This window comes from Quercus lobata, chromosome 12, assembly GCF_001633185.2.
Source record: "Quercus lobata isolate SW786 chromosome 12, ValleyOak3.0 Primary Assembly, whole genome shotgun sequence".
NCBI classification, from domain to species: domain Eukaryota; kingdom Viridiplantae; phylum Streptophyta; class Magnoliopsida; order Fagales; family Fagaceae; genus Quercus; species Quercus lobata.
Window position 1 is genome coordinate 41,464,959 of NC_044915.1, and position 22,764 is coordinate 41,487,722.

The 22,764-nt window shown below is 32.5% G+C and overlaps 1 protein-coding gene across 1 annotated transcript; it reads right to left on the reverse strand.

Annotated features, from left to right (window-relative positions):
- Positions 1–1,960: 1,960 nt before the first annotated feature.
- Positions 1,961–22,374, reverse strand: LOC115970663 (two-component response regulator ARR1-like). The gene is made up of 9 exons (XM_031090256.1): positions 22,230–22,374; positions 20,801–20,947; positions 20,211–20,603; positions 20,010–20,086; positions 13,308–14,462; positions 12,684–12,809; positions 11,873–11,950; positions 2,371–2,688; positions 1,961–2,083 (listed from the first exon to the last, which is right to left on the reverse strand). The coding sequence occupies exons 1-9, from the start codon at positions 22,372–22,374 to the stop codon at positions 1,961–1,963; spliced, it is 2,562 nt and encodes an 853-aa protein (XP_030946116.1).
- Between the last annotated feature and the right edge of the window lie 390 nt (positions 22,375–22,764).

Here is a 22,764-nt window from a genome sequence, read left to right on the forward strand (position 1 = left end):
CTGGTCGTCCTCGGACTCATATTGCCGAGAAGGATTTTGTCCTCGGACGAATACTGAACTCACCTTACGTGATATTTACTCTTCCTTTCGTTTGGTTATCCCTACAACCTGATATGGGCCTCCTTGGATAGATTTACGTCCTCGGATAGGCCACAGGCCCAATTAACTTAACTTTAATAATTTTAGTGACTAGCCGGTCCCCACACCATTGATTTTAAAATTTCTTGTTTGGGTCTTTTTATACATGAAGGATTTGAAATTCCATTGTTTGGATACATAAATTTGGATTTGGATTTAGATTTAGATTTAAGATAAATAAATAATTTTTCCAATTTTTATTTTTCTTGAACTTTCTACATTTTAATTTTAGTAACAGTTGATAGGCCAAAAACGAATCGACCTCTTGTGATAAATTAATTGATTAAATAGTTTGTTAATTAATCAAATTAACATGCAAGATGTGTTGTAGCACAAACAAATCACCAGTTAAACTAAGTATGTAGTGGAAAATAAATTGACAAGGTGATTTATTTATGAATGGGGAAAACCTATACGGCAAAAACTCCACCGGGTGATTTTAAGGTCACCACTCCCGAGAATCCACAATTATCAAAACAAGCGGTTACAAGTAAAGTAATCCTAGTACCTTATACCAATCTACAATTGAACCCTTACCCCAATACCCAATTGGACTTGTTCTGTAGTGACAATCTCTCCTTTTAATGCAAGGTTCTCAGTACGTGATTAACCAATTGCGTGGATTCCAGTACACAACTTCAATCACCAACTAGAGAAGGTTGTTGGCTGCAAAGTTCTTCAGTTCATCACACAATGAAGATCAAGAAGCTCCTTGGTTACAAAATCTTACGGTGTACAAACACAACAACTTCTTAACAAGAAAGATGAACTAGGACAAATTCTATCTTTGGTCACAATTTGCTTGAACAAACTTTTGCTCAACACTTGTGCAACTTGTGTCACCTTTGACGACCCTTAAAATAATCATTTTATATGTCTAGGATTGTGAGAAAAGAAAGCCCAAATATATAATCACGGATTGGATGAAAAACAGAATAGAAAATCTGAATTTCATAAACCTTGACAGATTCCCTATCTGTCGAGTTACTGTCGAGCCACAGGCTGAAACAGCTCTTCAAGGTTCGATAGATGCTAGTTGTCAAGTTTTAATCAACAACACTTTTCACATTTGAATCTTGGATAGACTTGCATGGCTTTAACACTTGAACTTGAAACCTTGTTTCTTGAAGTATTAAACACATCCTAAACCTACCTAATTACAAGTAAAGTGTGTTTTGTCAAAGGATTAGGCAATTACATAAAATAGTGACATATATTCCTAATATGTGAAACACATATATCCTAACAACATTTTTTTAATAAATACATGAGGTAATGAAAAAGCCACTGATAATCCAATTAACAAGATAATGACTAAAAATCTATCATCTTAGCCAACTTTTTTTTTTTTTTGGCCAACTATTGACCACTAAAATGTTCTATATCAACATAAAGAGAGAACCCAAATTCATGAGTTTTTTCACAACTTTTAAAACTAAAACTAATTTTTTTTTTTCAAATTTCTGAACAACTAAAAAGTTCTATATCAAGAGAGACGATAAAATATCCAAAATATGTGTTTTTTTAGACAAAATTCAAAACAAAGAGACCATTGATACACCAATTGACAAGATAATGACTAAATATCATCCATCATAGCCAACTAAAAAAATGTCTTGCCAACTCTTTTCAACTAAAACATTTTAGAGAGAGTACCCAAAATACATGGGCTTTTTTTTTTTTTTAATAACAATATTCAAAATCTCAAACTAAAAAATTGTTTCGAAGTGGATCTTTTCTACTCTTTTTTCTTTGGCAAGGCTCAATTGCATAACTTATTGATACCAAATGTTGACGTGTTGTGGTGCAATAGGAGAATTCATCACTTTTCTCCTTCCTTAGTCATAATTTCAACTTCATCGTCCATATATTTTGCACCAACACCAGTAGCTTTATACCTCCCACACAAGATCTCAATATCCTCTAGTTGTTGCAAGACTGATGACTGCTTTCGTCAAAATGGCTTTCAAAAGAGAAAATGTGAGCCATTGCTTTATGTCAGCATGAAGGTACTAGAGATTTTCTGTAAAATGTGTGATGGGCAGTAATCAACAGCCATGCAGTGCTTACCAAATACCAACCCTTATCAAGCTCATTTGGCCCTCACGTATACTTCCTTTAACCTATACAAACTAATATAGACATTTTCATGCAGTACTTCAACAAAACAGAAATTTCCTTTGACAACCAAAACAAATGGATTAGCAGGAGTTTCAACAAGACCAAACATACCGCATCAGACATGTCGCAGTGAAGCTTAGTGACAGAGTCTCCATGGCCAAGCTCCTGAGCAACTGCATACGCAATATAAGTCTTGGGACCCATATCTGACTTTTTGGGCAATTGGAGAGAAATGTTTAAAATACCCTTGTGTGGATGTGTATATTCCTTAAACGGCAAGCAACAAATAAACTCATCACCATGACATGGCAAGTGTTCAAATAAAGTAGATGGAGGCCAATCTTTTAACTTCAGTATCAAAGGCCATGAACGATAATCAAACTGACCTTCTGTATACCCGGTAAAAAACTGGCAGATGTTGATATTAGTCTGTGATTCATCACAATAATTAGTATAAAAAAACAACATTATCAAGGACTATTGGCATATCATTTTATTATGCCTAAGTAGATAGGTAGAAAGTAAAAACACTTTAAACAAGAAGGGAAAAGTAAAAGGAAAAACAATGACAATAACTCCAAAAAAGTAAATTGGTCTTAACAATCACTAGCGTGAATGAAGAACCACCAGAAAGTGGTGGTCCTCCAATTTTTAATGGGGCTTTTTATTATATATTAATTTGAGACTGAAAGGCAAGGGATCAATAAGAAGGCATTCATCTCCCCTTGAAATCAATTGGAAGGAGTACATGCAACTGCTAATTCTCAAGTGAGGAGTATTTAAAGTACTTATTTTTTGTAAATGACCCGGAACACTAATGAACAAGTTTTAGGATGGCATCTCCCTTTTTCCCTTACTTGGATTGAGTAAGATAACCATACTAAAACTCTATTCCTATTTCTTCCAGATTGAAAAACTATTATCAGTGGTCATCAAAGGTTGGGAATTGAATTACTGTGTTCAGAACTAAAAGGAACTTCCTGAGAATAAAATAAATTGAAAATTCCTAGAAAGAAAATCTCTTTTTTCAAGAATTTTCAAACAGTCTTACTTAAAACTGATAAAGCACAATGTATCAAACATAAACTTCAAGCTTCATAAATATTTTCTGAACTTGAATCTAATCATATTTTTCATCCAATTTTATAATTTTTGGAAAATAAATTAATTTTAAATATAAATCATTCTCATTATCTTTAAAAGTCAAAAACAAAAAATAGTAAGACCCAGATGAAATATTCTTGACTTGTAGACCAAAAACATCCTAAAGATTATACAGGAACCAACTTAAAATGAAAACAAAAGATGGGGTTCACTATCTCTTTCAAGGTCTATATTACTTGAATGAAATTTAAAAATGCTATACCACACAATGATCATAGAATTTTTTTTTTTTAACAAACCAGAAACAAAGCATGCTAATTGCAAGTATACATGTTTTGTCATTCTCTCAAACACCTAGCATGCATGCCCACTAAAACATTGCAACTTAGATAACAAAAAGTTATAAACTTTATAGTGAGTATGAATAAATAACACGGTTTGATCAACCAAAAAAAAAAAAAAAAAACAATAATACATACAAGTTGGACTAAAAGAAACACAAATTAAATGGAAGATATTTGACCCCAAAAAAGCACCTATTAAATTAAAGATTTTATTCTCACTACTTTGCAAACCCATTAGGGGTTTGCAAAAATAAGAAAGAAGAACAACCAAAGTGATATTGACCTCTTTATGCACGTAAACAAAATCAGAAAAAACTACTTCTACTCATCAAGAACTGCCTTAACCAAATCTATGCATAGAAATTAACATTATAAAACAACAATAGAAATTACTTATGAAACCACAAATGATATTTGATATTTACAAATCATAGTAATAAAAGTAACATGTTATAGGGTGCCTCAATAAAGTAAAAGTGAATTCAAAGTGAGTGAAAAGCAAAGAGGGAAAAAAAAGACATGTGAACAAAGAGTGATCCTTTTGTATGAAAGGTTTAAATGATTTCTCTAAGAACCAAGAAGAAGAAGATGAAGAATTAATAATCAAAGGAATATAAACCATATTGTGCCACTTAGTAAACAACAGATCAGGGAAGAGTAAAAATCAAACTTGAAAATTAAATTAAAATGATTAAGTAAAAGAAAAAGTATCTAAACATTCTTCAAGACTCGATGAAGGTCATTTAGGTGTAGGATTTGATATTTCTAGGGTTTTCTAGTGACTTCAATCAATAAATAGGAAAAGGATTAAAAATCAAAATCACGATTTGTATACCAAACACAGAACCCAAGGAGGCAAAGCCATGAAGGTTTGAAAGAGGTGGCTAGAGGGAAGAACCCGTTAATTAGAGATCTCTCTTAAGCACTTGACAAAAGAAGAAATCGTATGTTATGTTTTTTGGGTTTTATAGAAAACCTAGATGACTGGTAGCAAATATCTTATTAAAATTAAATAAACAGACTAGATTATAACAAGTGAAATCTATAACTAAGATTTAAGTAAGTACCGTACCCCCCAAAAAATATGGGATACCATAGAATGACCCCTCTCCACAATAGGTTGTTGACTAATTACCATGGATGATGGATCCTCCATTCAAATAATATCAGCATTTGGTAAATAAATAAAAAACAAAAAATGGCAAGCAATATTTTGATTGAATCAATTACCAATTTTAATATGGAAGATACGAAATTGTGCTATGAGCTTTTGGGCTCAGCCTCTTTGATTTTTAAATCAACTATATCATTTCTGTTTCTCTCACAATTAATCTACCTTGGAAATTAAACAAAAAAAGGAAAAAAAAATTTGCCTTCCAAGGTCCAATCTTTGGCACCAGCCAAGAATGTCCCCATCATGGGTGTTTAGGACTTTTTAAGTAATTGATTATTTCTTGGGTCTATGTCATCTCCTATTCATAAATATCTGTTAGGTTCTAAATGTTTAGAACAATTGGCAAATCGTGAACACAAACTTGTCTAGATATAGATCTTAGAGTCTATAGGTTTTATTAGACAATGCTCAAGGTGATTCAAGTCAAGATTTAAGAACATACAAGCTACAAGAAGAAGATTTCATAATCTGTCTGGTTCGATCGATTGAAAGACAGGCTCGACCGATCGAAAGTCGTATCTGCAGAATTTTAATTAAGCCCAAACAACAATTCAAGTCCATTTAGGATTAGGGTTTCTAATCTACTTCTCCTAGTATATAAAGGAAACCCTAAGCACGTTTTTATGGGGCTTTTCAGGGAGAAAAGAGTGTGCCTCTTTTATATTTAGGGTTTTGTTCCTAAAAAGCTCTCTTATGTCTTCTACCGATATTATTCCTTGAAGAATCTCAAGATCCGGTATTGTAGAAGTTGCTGCCTTCTCTTGTCATCAAAGGTGTTGATGATCTAAACCTTCAAGGGTGGTCTTGGAGTCACAAACAGGAGAGTTTGTGTTGCTAAACCTTTGAGTGAGATCTCAAAGTCACAAACGGGGGTGTTTGTGTTTTGCAAAGTCCAAAGAAAGAAGGAGTCCGTGGATTTGGAGTTTGCACGTGGTCGTGTCAGTAAGTTCTACTGGTAGGTAACAATAAGAAGTCGAGCGGGGGGGCTTGTAAGTCTTATTGTATGAACTTCGATTCTTTCTAGTGGATTTGCTTTTTACCTTGAGGATAGCTAGGTTAAATCCTCCCCAGGTTTTTTACCGGTTTGGTTTTCCTGAGTTATCATATTGTTGTGTTATTTATCTTTCCGCAGCTATGCATGATATGATTGTTTGATTGTGATAACCTAGACTTGTAATTTGGACACTTGTAATTTGGACTAGGTAATCACTTGGCTAATTACCTAGGTTAATCTAATTGTGTTTTTAAGGGGTCTAAAAACTAACAATATCAAATTGTGGGAGTCAAAAATACAAAGGACAAAGTTTAGTTATAAAATTGATTGTAGTCTAAAGCTACAACCTTACTCAATATCTTTTTATTGGAGGTGAATTTTGACAATCCAGCATTGGATTACATCTTCTTCTTATATCTTCCATGCTTGCAAAATTTCTAGAAAATTAAAATTCAATAGCTATGTCATCAATAAATTGTTTAAATTTCAAGTTTTTGTAGTTTAAAATTATGCATAAAATATAATTTTATAGATCATATAGTAATACTATCCGATTGACACAAAATTCGACATTTGTATTAAGAGTGTAAAGAACATGAAATTTAATAACTATATTTTTAAAATATGTATTGATGTTTATTTAATTGAGTAAGGTTGTAACCTTAGGCTACAACCAATTTTGTAGCTAAACTTTGTCCAAACACAAAATGGTGTAAACAAATCTTAAGTTCTTGATCAACACAACTAATTTATAGAGAGGGAATGAATAATCCACAATGGGAAGATTGAGCAACTATTGAAAGTCAAGATAGATAAAATAGATGAAAATAATTGAAAAGAAATCTCTCCCCAAGGTACAAAACATGAAATTCAGACTGTTACAAAGTGTATTTTTCACTCTTTCTCTTTTTTTCTTTTTCTCAGTTTTTTGGATCCCCTTTCTCTACGGGCTAACTCTTCCTTTATCTCCCCTTCCTTCCTCCTTTCCAGCTGTACATTTTTTGGCTAGATGGCAGAAGATGTTTGTCCCATCAAACACTTCTCTTGCCATTCTTTGATCATAAGTAGAGATTTTTGGGGGTGTTTCTATTGTTTAGGTTAGTTATTCATCATTTAATTTGACTGACATTAGGTAAGAGTATCTAATAAATGCGGAGGTGACTGTTGGTTTGACTCTACGTCTTTCCCATTGCGCCCTCAGCAAGAATTCTGGGCCAAGGTGTCGTTATTGATAGTTCTATTAAGGCCTTCCATGGATACGGGGTTCTCAAATTGTCTTAGCGTATGGGTTGGGCCACTTTACTCTATCTTGGATATGGACCTGTGATTTTGAGACTTGGGCCACACCCTTTACCTTTATGTACACTTCCCCAATCCCCCCCCCCCCCCACACACACACAATGTACAATTTCACTTCTTTAATAAAGACGTAAAATTTCAATTCATCAATAAAGATGCACTTTTCAATCCTTTTGGTTTTCTTATTTTTCCAATTAAATAAGTGGCGACTCCATGTAAAATCCTTAATTTAGGAGATGATAAAATGAGTAGAACCTTCACTCTTGAAAGACAATAACACAACTCCACCCATTTGCATGAGTTATGCCAAACCATTCGAAAGGTTGGGTTGGGCTACGGTCTCTTACAACTTCACATAACCAATTATGCTATAATTTTAAGTTTTTATTATTATTTATTTTTATCTTTTAAACATGACAAGGTTCATATAGGACAATTACATCTAATCCAAAGTTAGGCTCTAGCATGTCACGTGCTAACACTTTTTTTTTTTTTTTTTATATTAAAATTTCTTTGTCACTTTTGGTAGACAATAGTGTACTGAATAATTTCTCCGTAGATAGAATCTACTTTTTATAGCAGAGAATGCAAAGCAGCTCACTGATTTTATTAAACTAGCAATACAAGATATAGAATCAAAGTTTCCTAGTTAAGATATACACAGATAACCATATAGAAAAATCTATATTAAAATTACAACAAATTAGTTCACATTCATAGTCAGATGACCAAAGAGTTTCCATGGTAAGTAGGGATGTCAATGTTTGACACAACCTACGAATATGATATAGGGTCAACCTGAAAGTGACACGATAATAAACGTATCATAAGCGGGTCAACCCGCATGATCGTAATTGACACGTTTGATACCCCAATTTATTTGTGTCAACTCAAAATGACCCATTTACCATAACTTGTTTAACTCGTATAATATATAAATATTCATTTTATTTTAGATTTGTCAAATAAATTTTATATCCAACCTACATTTTAAACTAAAAAAAATGTTAGGTTCTAAATGTTTAGAACAATTGGCAAATCCTGAACACAAACTTGTCTAGATATAGATCTTAGAGTCTATAGGTTATATTAGACAATGCTCAATGTGATTCAAGTCAAGATTCAAGAACATACAAGTTGCAGGAAGAAGATTTCATAATTTGTCTGGTTCGATCGATCGAAAGACAGGCTCGATCGATCGAAAATCGTATCTGCAGAATTTTAATTAAGCCCAAACAGCAGTTCAAGCCCATTTAGGATTAGGGTTTCTAATCTACTTCTCCCAGTATATAAAGGAAACCCTAAGCACGTTTTTGTGTGGCTTTTCAGAGAGAAAAGAGTGTGCCTCTTTTGTATTTAGGGTTTTGTTCCTAAAAAGCTCTCTTATGTCTTCTACCGGTGCTATTCCTTGAAGAATCTCAAGATCCGGTATTGTAGAAGTTGCTACCTTCTCTTGTCATCAAAGGTGTTGATGATCTAAACCTTCAAGGGTGGTCTTGGAGTCACAAATAGGAGAGTTTGTGTTGCTAAACCTTTGAGTGGGATCTCAAAGTCACAAACGGGGGTGTTTGTGTTTTGCAAAGGCCAAAGAAAGAAGGAGTCCGTGGATTCGGAGCTTGCATGTGGTCGTGTCAGTAAGTTCTATTGGTGGGTAGCAATAAGAAGTCGAGCGGGGGGGCTTGTAAGTCTTATTGTATGAACTTCGATTCTTTCTAGTGGATTTGCTTTTTACCTTGAGGATAGCTAGGTTAAATCCTCCCCAGGTTTTTTACCGGTTTGGTTTTCCTGGGTGATCATATCATTGTCTTATTTATTTTCCGCTGCTATGCATGATATGATTGTTTGATTGTGATAACCTAGACTTGGAATTTGGACTAAGTAACAACTTGGCTAATTACCTAGGTTAAATCAATTGTGTTTTAAGGGGTCTAAAAACTAACAAAAAAGAAGAGAGAGACATAAACTATGTTATAGTTTTTATACTTAGCATTTGATGAATTTTGTAGATACTATATTTTTGTTGAATTATGCTATTTTAAATTAGGGTTGAAGTGTATGCCACTTATTTTGGGATATAAAAAATTTATTTCTAGATAGATGTTATTTGTTGAACTATGTTATTTTGAATTTGGCTTTTAAGTGTATGCACTTCTTTTGGAATGTAAAGAACTTATTTCTAGATTGATGGTACTATATTATGGACTTAATATTTATAAAGTACTTTGATGTTATTTTGAACTTTTGGACGATGTGCTTTAAGTAATTGATGTTATTATTGACTTTCAAATTGTGTGCTTAATAGGTATTTTGATGTAATGAGTTTGTATTAAATTTGTTGTTTATTAAATGTATAACAATATTAATTAGGTGCTTTTTTGAAGCGGGTTAAAATGATTGAATTTGTGTCAATTCAACCTGTTTGAAATTAATTGGGTTGAAATGGTTTGTGTCACATTCATGTCAACCCAACACAACCCATTTATTAAGCGTGTTAAGTAGGTCATCTTGTGTCAAAATGCTTCATTAATAAATTATGTTAGGGTTGAAAGGTCATGACACAATCATTAAATGGGTCAGTAATACCCCTACTACAGGGCCATAAAAAGCAAGGAAGACAATTCCGTACTATATATATTGGCAGGTCAACCAGTACAGAAACACTACTGATTCTTACTGCCCAAAATACCGGGGTATTTCGGCTCATTTTGGAAATTCCGACGAATTTCAGTGTGTTTCGGTGGTAAACTTGTTTTGGGCCGGTACAAGGTGAATGAGTTATTTATTTATATAGAATTTTTGGTACTTACAGATCTTTATCTCCAAATTGTTGGATGACATGATAATCCAAATTTTAGCTTGCTGGACCATCCCTCACTTTGTCTTCCTCCTTAATTTCAGCACACCAAACGGCTCAAGAAGATCATCCCTTTCTCTTCTTCTTTTCAATTCGGTGTACAACTCCTATCTTCTTGTCTACATCCTTGAAAGATGAAGTCCCATTTTATTTTAAAACGAGATAGTAGTCTTTATTTTTTGGTCCAAATGGTGAATTTTAGGTTTTAAGGCTTTAGGAACTAATGTATTAGAACTTCAATTTGTGCATGTTGGCAAACCATGATCAAAACATTTAGTCTAGGTTTAAATGTGCTCAAAGTTTGGTTTGATGTAAGTGTTGTATTGAGTAATTGCAGGAAATTACTATTCAATTTCTGCAAGGTTCGATTGATCGAAAATTAGACTCGATCGATTGAAAATCGTGGATCACCAATTTTCTATAGAATTCTCAAACTAGCCCAAGCCCATATTGTAGGGTTAAGTGTTTCACTCCAAGTATAAAAGAACAAACCCTAGCTACGTTTTAGAAGTCTTTATTGAGTTATGTGTTGAATCTTTTGTGAGATGTGAGAGGTGTTTACCTTCAAACACGCACACATAGAGTTATCAAGATTAAGATTCACATCAAGAACTTAATGATTGCTTTAGTTGCTGCATAAAGAACTTTCAAGAAGATCTGAAACATTTGAGAGGTGTCTCAAAGTCATAAGTAGGAGAATTTGTGGTTGCTATAGATTAAGGAAAGAAGTAGTCCATGGACTCGGAGTTGTCACGTGGTCGTGGTAGTAAGTCTTCTACAAGAGATAGCAATAAGATGTTAGTGGTATAAGTCTTATTGTACAAACTTCAATTCTTTCTTAGTGGATCTGTTTTTACCTTGAGGATAGCTAGGTTAAATCGTCCTCAAGTTTTTTACCGATTTGGTTTTCCTCGGTCATTAGATTTGTGTGTTCGTTACTTTCTGCGTTATATTTGTTTTGCACATATTTGTTTAACCTAGATTTAATTAACAAACTTGTTAATCAACTTGGCTTAACATTAGGTTAAACATATTGTGTTAAGGTGTCTAAAAACTAATAGTGAATGTATTGGGACATGCACCTCAACAAAGCTTAATTTTTGTTTTTCTTCAAGGCATCAGATGATGTGCATTTACTGTGCACCATCAAGTTTTGACACTTGATGTGGTACTTGTGACACTTGAATTTACTTTTAGTTTTTCTTCAAGGCATCGGATGGGTGTTTGAACGGTTAACTAACTCTATATATATATATATATATATATATATATATATAAAAGGAGGTTAGAAGTATAGATTGGGTTAATTATAAATTTGTCTTAATAAAATACATGATTTCAAACTTTAACTAAATAAGTAAGTATATTATCAAAAAAAAAAGAAAAAAAAAAAAGGTATTTATACTTGTATAAAACTGTGGTAATTCCGAAACGGTATACCAGTATTGATTGGTACTGAAATATATCGTTTTTTTATCAAACTGAAATAGTCTCCGGTACAAAATTGACTCCCTTGATAAAAAAGGTTAAAATGAAACCACAATTATACTTTGTCATAACTATATAATTAAACTCAATTAATGCATATAGATAATAAAAAAAAAAAAAAAAAAAAGGTTCCTCTGCAACTAGATTTGAATCATCGCAACCTTCTCACTCTAGCAGCTGCAGGTTGGGGCTAAGACTAAACAAGGAGTCCATGAAGTCATCCTCCCATCCCTTAACAGGAAGGAAAAAAAAAAAAAAAAAATTCATTAGAAAAAGTTAAGAGATTTTGAAACTCTAAAAGAAAAGAAAATTAATTTATTCAATAAGGAGAAAATTAGAGCTTTTTAAGATCATGCCTGACTTTTCGATGGGCTATTAACATTATTCTCCACCTGATACATGCCATAGAGATCATTTGAGCTCACGGGTTGTTGCTGTACACATTATAACAAAAGGGTTAGGAACTTAATTATGATAAGGAGGCAAAAATGTGTGTTTCAAAGTAATGTTAAGGAACATCAATATTTTCAATACTTCATTGAGAAGCTATTAAACTCAGGGTCTGATTCCAAAATTATATAGTGTAAAGGTAAATCATATATGAACTCAAAAATAGTTTTCTCTCTTAATAGGGTTTGTGTAGACTCATTGGAAGTAAGATATTATAGAATGCTTAAAATAAAACAAAAGTTGAATTTTCATGGTTGAGGTAACGATCAGGGCTCTCCGCCAAAGCAAACATGTTGACATCAAAGTCCAAGTCCACTAGTTGTTCACCGCCTTGATTATGGACACCGTGACAGTAAATTTGGCATCAAGAATTATCATAGTGAATATGACAATGCAAACAATAAAATTTCTAGGCTAAAATTTTGAGTATTGTCAATGGTTACAAATTCTTGTGATTACTTGAGGTTTTTGTGAAAAAAAAAAATAATAATAAAAAAATAAAATAAAACAGAAACAAGCAAGTAGCGAACAAGAAAATTAACTATTAACAATTTTTTTAAAAATTTTTTTTAGGGAAAACTATTAACAAGTTGGGAACATAAAAAATCTTTCTTGCATTTGTAGACTAAAGAGGGAAACTAAATTTAGTACTATAAGAATAATTTAGATGTATTTGTTATAAAGCAAAATTGATACTGAAAAGCATTAGACATATACCTGGCTAAAAGTTGGTTCACTTAAAGGTGCATTCTCTTCAAGATTGGATGAACCAGATAGTTCAAGAATTTGAACTTCATTCACATGAGGATTCTCTTCAAAAGGTACTTCTTCCCCTCCTTGTTGCTACATATTTAAAGTAAAACAGTGGTGTTATTAAATAAGCAACTAAGAATATATATATATATATATATATATATATATAAAATAAGTTTATAGATGAGTGATCTTTTAGATTTTTCAAATTAACTATATAAATCTTACTTACAAACTAGTTTGTCATCACTTACAAAAGAAAAAAAAAATTCAAAATTCAAAATATTTATTTATCATATTATTAGGTGACACCAACCATATTCTTATCACATTAGTTTATAAGTTTTTTATGATAAAATTTATAGTATTTTTAGCATTTCATAAATTCATTCATAACCATTTAGATGATTTGTTGTTAATGAAAAAATAATAAAGTGATATCAATAGTAATCTCATATAAAATTCAGTAATAATTTGTTACCTCAATAAATTTCGAAACAAGTTGTGTTTTATGTATGAACTACTATAAACATAAAAATCAAACTCAAAGTGACATTTTGCTAAAAGAATTTTTTTTTTCCAACACACCTGAGAAGGAGGTTGGTTGTAGGTTTCCTCCAAGAAAAGCTCATTGAGATCATCCTCCCCTAAGTTTGGCATGAGGGAAATGGCATTCAGCAGATCATCATAGGAATAGTCATTTTCTCGTCCATTTACAATATTGGGTTGTTGCTGTGACCGTGTTGGCAAGATTTGCAAATCATTTTCTTGTTGATTGACAACGTTAAACCATGGTAGCAATTTGTTTGCTTTCTCAAACCCATCAGAAGAAGACTCTCCTTGATCCATATTATTACCAAAAGTTTCATTCCCCATTGTTGCAAGAGCGATATTGTCACTGTGCCCATTCATCATCCCAAAGCCATTGCAAGGACCATTTGGTGCCCCATTGTCATTGAAACTCTTTTCACTCGTTCCAATTAGCTCTTCTCCATTAGTCATTTGGATTCCGGTATCAACGCCATTATTATAGCGAAAATTTAGAGCTGCATTAGAACTGTTGAGAGACCCCATATTTTTCTTAATGTCTGGAATATAACTATGGTTGAGAATTCTAGGTGTTTCAAAGTCGGAGTTCAACAGGGAATCATTTAGATGAGGCCTAATTGGTTGAGTTTGTTGTGGATATTTGTCATTACAATTTGAAGTATTCACTAGGCCATTCTTAGCATTATTCATAGGGCCACATGTCATATCTCTCAACGATGGAAAATTCGATCCAACATTGTTAGCTAAAGCTGGACAATTTGCTTGATGAACAGAATTATTTCTATTGCCAAACAGTGTCTGTTGAAGATTGTTCAATGAGCGCCATTGCTCAAGTCCTACTTGAGGCACAAAGTTGGAACTTGAAGCATTATGCTTAGTAGAAAAACGTGTAGGTTCTATGTTGAGAGCATTAAAGGATTCTTCATATCCAAACTGAGCTCCGCTTGAAGATGCTCTGTTAGAAGGAATACCACCAAGGATAGAACCATTAAGTGTCATAAAATTACCTCCAAATCCTAGTTGGAGCATAGATGTTCTCTTTTGTTTTTGTTCTGGGAATTGGGGATAGTTTTGTCGAAAATTTTTGAATATGTGTGATGGAGGAAGACCAGAGGCAAAGCTTGATCTCAAGGATACGCCCTTTGAGGTGCAAAGACCTTTTTCCGCGACTTTCTTTAGGAATAAACGATACTTCTACAATATTCCCATGCATATACATAATCATCACTAAGGAATTATAATGATTAAGAAACAATAAACAAGATTGTGCATGAATGCTATCATTTACAAACAATAATGATTACTAACAAATTAGACTTTAATGGTTTAAAAAGATTGTGCATGATGCACTTTGTTTATGATGATGTTGAATATGACATGTTACATGACTCCTTTGATGGTTTAAAAATTGTTAATGACAAGCTTCTTAAGAAAAAGACTAAGAAATTTCAAGAGAAATTCAGCAAGTTTGTTTGTGAAAAGGATGCCTTAACCGATAAACTTAATGAATCTAATAAGTTGGTTGAGAAGTATAAGAATTTCATGCGTTTGAAGTTACATTCTCATGCATTTGTGCATCATGCATTTCTTTTAATGCTTTGTTTATGCTTTTTTTCTTTTCATTTGTTTTTGTGTAAGTAAAAATCCAAAAACACCAACAACAAAAAAATCTAAAAATTTAACCATGATGTTTAAGCACATATCTCATGTAAAGTTTGATCTAATATCTTTGCACTAATGACATAATGCATTTACGAGTTTAGTCTTGTTATATATGCATATTATAGTAATTGTGAGTAAAATCTAGACTTCTATGTATGGTTGTGGTAAATGCGTATTCGCATTTGTCATACTTTGTTTGTCTCTTGATTCGATTGACCTTGACATATTCATAGAATGGTTCATATATCTCTCTTCACAATTGTTTTTCTTTATGCTAAAAAGCTCTTAGAAAGTTGTATTTCGAAAATTAGTTTGAATAGGAAAAGGTGGAGTACAAAAATAATATAAAAAAGATAAAGAGTTGAAAAAGTCGTGCTTCGAAAACTAATTTGACTAGAAAAATGTGGAGCATAATATGGTTTATAGGTTAAATGTAAAAGCCAAATACTTATGAAAAAAGCATCTGTTTTCAAATGTATAGAAAAAAGTTTAGTAAGTTGAAGTTGCACTAAAATCATAATTTCTTATCTATATTTTTGCAACTGAGACTCAGCTTCCGTATGTTCTAAACTTATCAATATCATATTCCAAGAATGTTTTGCTAACCAACATCAATTTCAACACATTATTTTTGAACGTGAGGGATCATATATACTCTTGTCTATTCATATTAAGGGTCTCTCATGTCTTAGTGTCATTATTGTATACCTTTTATGAGTTGGTCATTGAAGAATCATTTTAGAAATTCAGACAAATTCATACTTGATATTCAAATATGATACACAGGTTTATTGTTCACCAGATGCCTATCTCATTTATTTGTTTGTACTCATTTAAATTTGATATGTTTGTACTTAATCATATTGTGGTTAAATCAAAAAGAATTTTGATTATTTTCTTTGTCTTTGGAAGTTTTTATCTATACCCTTGTCGTCTCATGATTTTGAGTTTTTTATTTTATGTTGATTTTTAAAAAAATTCATGAAAATTTGTTTTTAAAAATAATGGTCAAAGTCATTCATGAGTGCTTCGCGAGTAACTCATGAGTGGACTCACTCCCAAGTGAAATTTCTTTGAAATATTACATTCAGTCAGGTTTTAGGCAGAGCCATTCACAGTTGGTTCACGAGTGACTAGGGGGTAGTCCAATTTGCAAGTTGTTTTTAAAGAAAAATGGGCTTTGGGCAGTGGTTCTCGCGGCAAGTGGCTTACACTCGAGAGTTTCCCGGATCAGTATTTTAAATGGGTATTTTGTGGTTTTCTTTTTAAAAGTTCTCCTCTCTCTCTTCCCCCTAAACCATCTTTTTTTATCTTTCCTCATCAAAACCCAACAAAAAACAAGTGCATTTCAATTCTTGTTCATCTCCAAGGTAATTCATTACACTTTTATTTGTTTTTAATTCATACTATTTGAATATGAGGTTTTTATGTGTTGGATGTTGGCCCATTGTGGCATAATACTCATTCTTGTTTGAGCTTCATTACTCATTCATCATGTGCCCCATATGTATTCTTGTCCTTGGTTTTAGCTTCAGTTCTTATCATCTTTCTTATCGACTCCTTTCTCATTCATGTACAAAAAGGGTGAGAAATTATAGGTCTTTTGTGCACTTTCTTAGGGAGAGAAATTCCATAAGTAAAGATGCATATATCAAGGGTAGAGCACATCTTGTCAGGGGGAGTTGTTTTGTGTTGATCACTTTAAGAGGGAGACATCTTTTGTTTTATTTTACAATTATGAATATGTTTGTTTACTGTTCTGTAATTTACTTTCAATATTCCTTTTTGTTGTTCTTGTGACTGTGTTGTTTGGCCTTGACACTTTTATGATGCTTTGAATTATCTTTTGTTTTATTTGCTTTCTTGTTCTCATTGCATTGCGTTTTTATGTTGAACATGCATACATCTATATGTTTTGTGTATTAATTATTGCATTTCAGATGATCTCTTGCATTGTTAAATGATCATTGTAGTCATTTTTACATGACTGTCATAGTTCATGTCATGTTTACTTGATTGGTATTTTTGTTCCAAGTTCTTCACAATTCTTAAATTTAAGTGAGTGAGTTTTGTCAATGTTTCCAAACTCACGTTTAAGTCTAAAGTCTATTATAAGATGTTTTGTCACAAAATAGGGGAAGATTATTAAGTTGTGATTTTTTTTCTCATTACGTTTTGTTGGCTTTATTATGTGCCAATTTTATTGTAATTTATACATTTATTTCCTTGTATTTTTGTGGAGGGGTTTAGTCTAGAGTTGGTGAAGAGTCGCACATTTAGAGGAGTTTGAGACTAACTTGTGAGTAGCTCGGGATTGATGCACTCGCGAGTGGACATGTGAGGAGTGCAAGAAATTTCAAAAGTTAGTTACAACTATGGTGACTCACAAGTAACTCACGAGTAGGCCTACCCACGAGTGACCCATGAGTTCCACTGTGATTTTTTTTTTTCCTAGAAGTAACCTTCCTCCTTTTTGAGAAAGAATCGTATTAATAGTTAATTAGCCTTAATTGATCAAATTGTAATTAAAATTTGGAGGTCTAAAACAACCAGGGTTGTCCAGCACCCGCCCAAACCTGAAGAACTGACCGACCTAACGCCCTTCAATCCGATAACTGCCCAATTTGAGCGATGGTTTGGTAGGCTGTTGGTCATCGGCACCAAGACCTGACGCCATCAGTTCGAGTTACGATTTGACTATTTGAGAACTCAAAGAACTCGACCCGCCCGATGCCTTTCTATCTTTCCGTCGCAAATTGCAAATTTTGTCTGAAAATCGATAAACCTAAACTCAAAACTCTGCCGATATAAAGAGATCTCGGCCAGATCTCGACAAATATAGCAAGATATCAACCGGATCTCAAAGGATATGGAGGAATATTGGCCAGATATTGATAGATCTGGCTAGCTCTGTCAAGATCTGGCAAGATTTGGTCAAAATCCGACCGAATTTCAACCCTTGTAGCAAACTCGAAACTAATCAAGATGCACCCAAAACCGACAAGACCTGATCCAGCCGATCCAAAGCTCCACAGGGTCGGTTGCGAGTTATGCTTTCTCCCACCCAAGTCTTTTGGGTCAAGTCTAGGTTGGGCATAAACTTGACCCGGATCGACTTGTGGACAGCCCTAAAAACAATGCCTAATTATTGACTAGTGTGTTTTCAAAAACAAAACACACAAATGTAATGCAAACAAAAAGATAGAGGATTTTTCTTGACGACATTTTTTGTTAGGTTCTAAAGACTTAGGATCTTATGTATTTAGAACTCTAATGTGTATTGTTGGCAAACCATGATAAAAACAAGTTGTTTAGTCGTGTTTAGACTTGCCCAAAGTTGTGTCTTTTATGTAAATTTGGATTTAAGTTGATGTAGATTTAATAAAGCAATTCGGCCTGGTTCGATCGATCGAAGCTTAGGCTCGATCAATTGAAAATCGGGCAAAATGCGTTTTCTGCAGAATTCCAACTCAGCCCTAGTTCATTTAAAACGTTTAGGGTTTTGTATTTTTGCCCTAGGTATATAAGGCAAACCCTAGCCACGTTTTAGTGTTGCTCATATTGCTGTTTGAGTAAATCTCTTGTGAGATCTGTGAGAAACTTTCCTTTACACAAGTTTAGGATTATCAAGAAGGAGATTCGTTCAAGAACTTGATAATCATTCAGTTGCTACCATAAGAACTTAAAGAAACACAAGCGGGTGTGCTTGTACTTGCTGGAGAATCCAAGAAAGAAGGAGTCTGTGGTCTCGGAACTTGTACGTAGTCGTGTCAGTAAGTTTCTACTGGTGGGTAGCAATAGGATGTTAGCGGTCTAAGTCCTATTGTAAAACTTTGATTCTTTCATAGTGGATTCAGGTTTACCTTGAGGATAGCTAGGTTAAATCCTCCCCAAGTTTTTACCGGTTTGGTTTTTTGGGTGATCATATCATTGTGTTATTTATCTTTTCACTGTTTTGCATGATATGATTGTTTGATTGTGATAACCTAGATTTGGAATTTGGACTAAGTAATAACTTGGCTAATTACTTAGGTTAATCCAATTGTGTTTTTTAAGGGGTCTAAAAACCATCATTTTTTTTCCCTTATGGCATCTATAGTTTCTTTTTTCCCCCTTATAAAAAAGCTACACTTTTTTAGAATACAAAAATTTTCATTTAATTTTAAGAATTTGAGGGTTTTTTTTTTTTTTTTTCAACATCAATTTGTGTGTGGCATCCATAAGAAGCTAACACTACTTTTCTCATTTTCTTCTTTTCTCTTTGGAGGTGAATTAATTAGGATGAAGACAATATCTTTTAATAAAATTGATGGTTTCACAAAATCATAATTATTTAAATGAAAAAAATGATAGGATTTGATTGCATATGGATTATCCTAAAAATTCTATAAGATTTTGATCCGCTATTTGGCTTTCCACGTTATCTACAAATGAATTATCTCTAATTTAAGGAGTATAAAACCTAAAGAAATTTTGGAAATAAAGACATGAGATTTTATCTTGGAAATATTCTTTGAAAATAAATGGTTCTAGAATTTTCTGTTTCGTACATCTCAACAATTGACTGGACGTCTTTAGGACAATCTTTTTGCAACTTTCTTTTATGATTTTTGAGTTTTTAATGATCTATGTTCAATAATGTTCAATAAACTGAATGTATAAGATGCTCAATTGTACATGTTTTATAATTAAATCCTAACAAATGACATTTAAAAAAGTAAATAAATTTTGATAGTTTTTATTTGTTTCCATTTTGCATGAATTTGCTACGGCACATTGTTAAGCAGAACTTGACAACCAAGACCTAAGCTTAGCCAAAAAAGGATATATTAATTGGCCGGTGATCATATGAGAATTTTAAGAGAAGTGCTATAGATATAACATTTTCATGACACTTTCAAAACAAATTCTATGTAGTAGGTTGTTATTTGTTGTTATTGGTGGAGAAAAAAATAATTTCAATTATGAATTCAAATTAAAAACTCGTAACAACTTACTACCTAATAATTGTTATGAAAGTATTTTAAAAATATTGTGAACATAGCACTTCTTAAATTTTAATTTAATGTAGAACCAAACCTGTAAATGACTGGCTACATTTCCTCTAGTTAAGCCCCACACATTCATGATCTCAAGAATCGTCTTGGGCACAGCCTCTGGAAGAATTAAAATTAGAAAGATAAACATTAGAAATGCAAACATAGAGAAATTGCAACTGAAAACTAAGCAAAGCATAAACAAAGAGGGAAAAGTATTTGTAATTAGCAAGAGATCTCTTACTATCCAAGCCTATATGATTTATGGCTTCCAAGAATCGACAGTGAAGTGAATTTGTCCAAACCAACTTTGCCCTTTTAGGGACTCCCTGATTCATTTCATTCTCATCTTCCTTTCCCATTTTTGGGGCACCCTTTCTCTTGGAGTCCTTTTTACTACGTTTTTCTTGACAAACAGATGATGCTGCAGATTTTTGATCCTCGAAAGAAACAACCGATGATTCAGCTGGAATGTTTTTGATTTCTTCGATAGCAATAAATTTGCCTCTTTTAGCTGCAACAGCATACTGCCATACATTTTTGAGGTCTTTCGGGCTTACTGGTTTTACTATATAGAAAGCAACTCCACACTCTAAACTCCTCAATATGACACTCTCATCGTCATCAGCAGACATCACTGCATTAGATTGAATAATACATTTGGAAAAAAAATATAAACAAAATTGTGTTATAGCATTAAATAATCAAAATCCTATTAAAATATATAAACAAAATTGTGTTATAACATGAAATAACACTAAGAGGAACATTTTATAGATGAAAGCAATGGCTTTTTATTTAAAATTAGAATCATTGTTGTAAAATGGCACTCACTAATTACAGGTAGCTTGAATTCTTCTTCGACTTCCTTTTGCAATTCAAGCCCATTCATTACAGGCATATGCAGATCTGTAACAACAAGGTCGAATTTTTGCATCCGAAGAGTAGCCAAAGCATCCATTGGGTTTCTAACTGTCACAACTAAAGTAATAGCAACAAAGTTATTAGTTTACAAAGGAATCACTGTAGAAAGAAATGTTGAAACCGTTTTACTACAAAGTACAAATTAAACAAGAGTGATTCTCACAAATATAACATTTCCCAACTAAGATTTAATTTTAAATACTTGGTTGAAGAGTGTTAAATTAATTGATAGAAGGAAATTTGATCATTAATAAGCAATAATAACAACCCTTCCACAAAATTAACAAAAAAAATATATATATATTTTATTACATGTAAAAACGAATAGAGTATATACCAAAGCACAAGCTAATACCTCCTACTTAGATCTAGTAAATCTTGGGAAAGGATTAAAGGCATATATAGTCTCTTGGTAAGAAAAGAATATTATAATTTTCAATCATTTATGTTAAGGAAAATAAAAATTGTAGTAAACAAGCAATTAACTTTGAGCCAATGAAAAAGCAGATAGGATCAAAACATAATAGTTTGAGAGAATAAAATTATAAAGTTTTAATTTGTAATATATGTGAAAAAGAAAATAGAAGAATTAAATCTATTGTATGTGCAATAGATGAAGACACTAATTAAGATACATTTTCACTAAACTTTTTCTCATAGTAGAATGGAGATAAATGGATATATGGAATATCTAAAAACAAGTGAAAAACATGCATGCATATCAAATTAATGACTATAAGAAAATTCATGAAACATAATACTAACAATATAAGAAAAGAGATTCAAAGCAATCGTGTCAATAAAGAACATGAAAACAATAATCAATTAGTAGTATAGGGAAATTAATCAAAATAAGTTTTCGTGTTTTAGTAGAAAGCCAAGTATGGAAACTCAAATTCTCCCTTCAATTTCTTACACACAATGCAAAATGAAGAAATCTTTTAGATTAAGTCAAAAAACATGCACACAAGGCCTTACCAAATTAGTGCGATATGAGATCCATAAACAGAATACTAGAAAACAAGTGTGAGATCTATTTTAGAGGAAAATATTGATCGGAAAAATTAAAATTAAAAAAATCATATTTGTTGAAAGTTAATGAAATTCACAAGTTTATAGGCAGAAGAATATTAATCTATGTATATATGTAATGCGAAAGCTAATTGTCCCCAAACACATAAATGAAATAAAAACGGTTGGAATGAAAGTGCTCTAATAGAAAGAATATTATAAAACATGTATATAAATGCTTGTGAAAACCCTAACCATGCAATTATGTGTAAAATAAGAAGCTAAATACAAAGAGGATTGAAATCTTTAAACCAAAAAAAAAAAGTACCTTCATATTTCAATGTTCTAAGCATTGCAGAAACAATGGCAAGAGATGTAGCATCATCATCTACCACCAAAATATGGATATCTACAATGGAGGTTTTGCTTTTGAAAGATTGGTCTACTCTAACTCTCTCACCCACCATGGCCATGGTCAATATACTATGAACAAAAATGGGGAGAAGAGGGGGATATATATTTATAGTAGAAGGAGCTAATGGAATCAAAAAGTGGACGCAAAGAATGTGCAACACTTGTAATATGACTGCTTTTGTAGGGATAGATGGAAGGAGGGAGATTTTATCACAATTTTGTTTTGATTTTTATCTCTACAAAAATGTGTGCAATTTCTATCAAAATTTTTATTTTTTGACAAACAAGAGTATTTGGACATCTTTAAATATCTAACTATTTTCTCGGATATATACAGTCCCTCTCATCTCACAAATATCAAATTTTGAAGGGAACGTACATGCATCACCCCATAAATTTTCATACTAATTAAATTAAAAAATCTATCCCAACATAATCATTCAATGCAA

Bases quoted from the DNA above. Each gene is read 5' to 3' on its own strand.
- LOC115970663 (XM_031090256.1), bottom strand. From the start codon at position 22,374: ATGGCCATGGTGGGTGAGAGAGTTAGAGTAGACCAATCTTTCAAAAGC. The intron at 2,689-11,872 runs GCATGATCTTAA...GATGAATCACAG, and splicing joins ATAGCCCATCGAAAAGTCAG to ACTAATATCAACATCTGCCA. The intron at 2,084-2,370 runs GTATGTTTGGTC...TGACGAAAGCAG, and splicing joins ACTGCGACATGTCTGATGCG to TCATCAGTCTTGCAACAACT.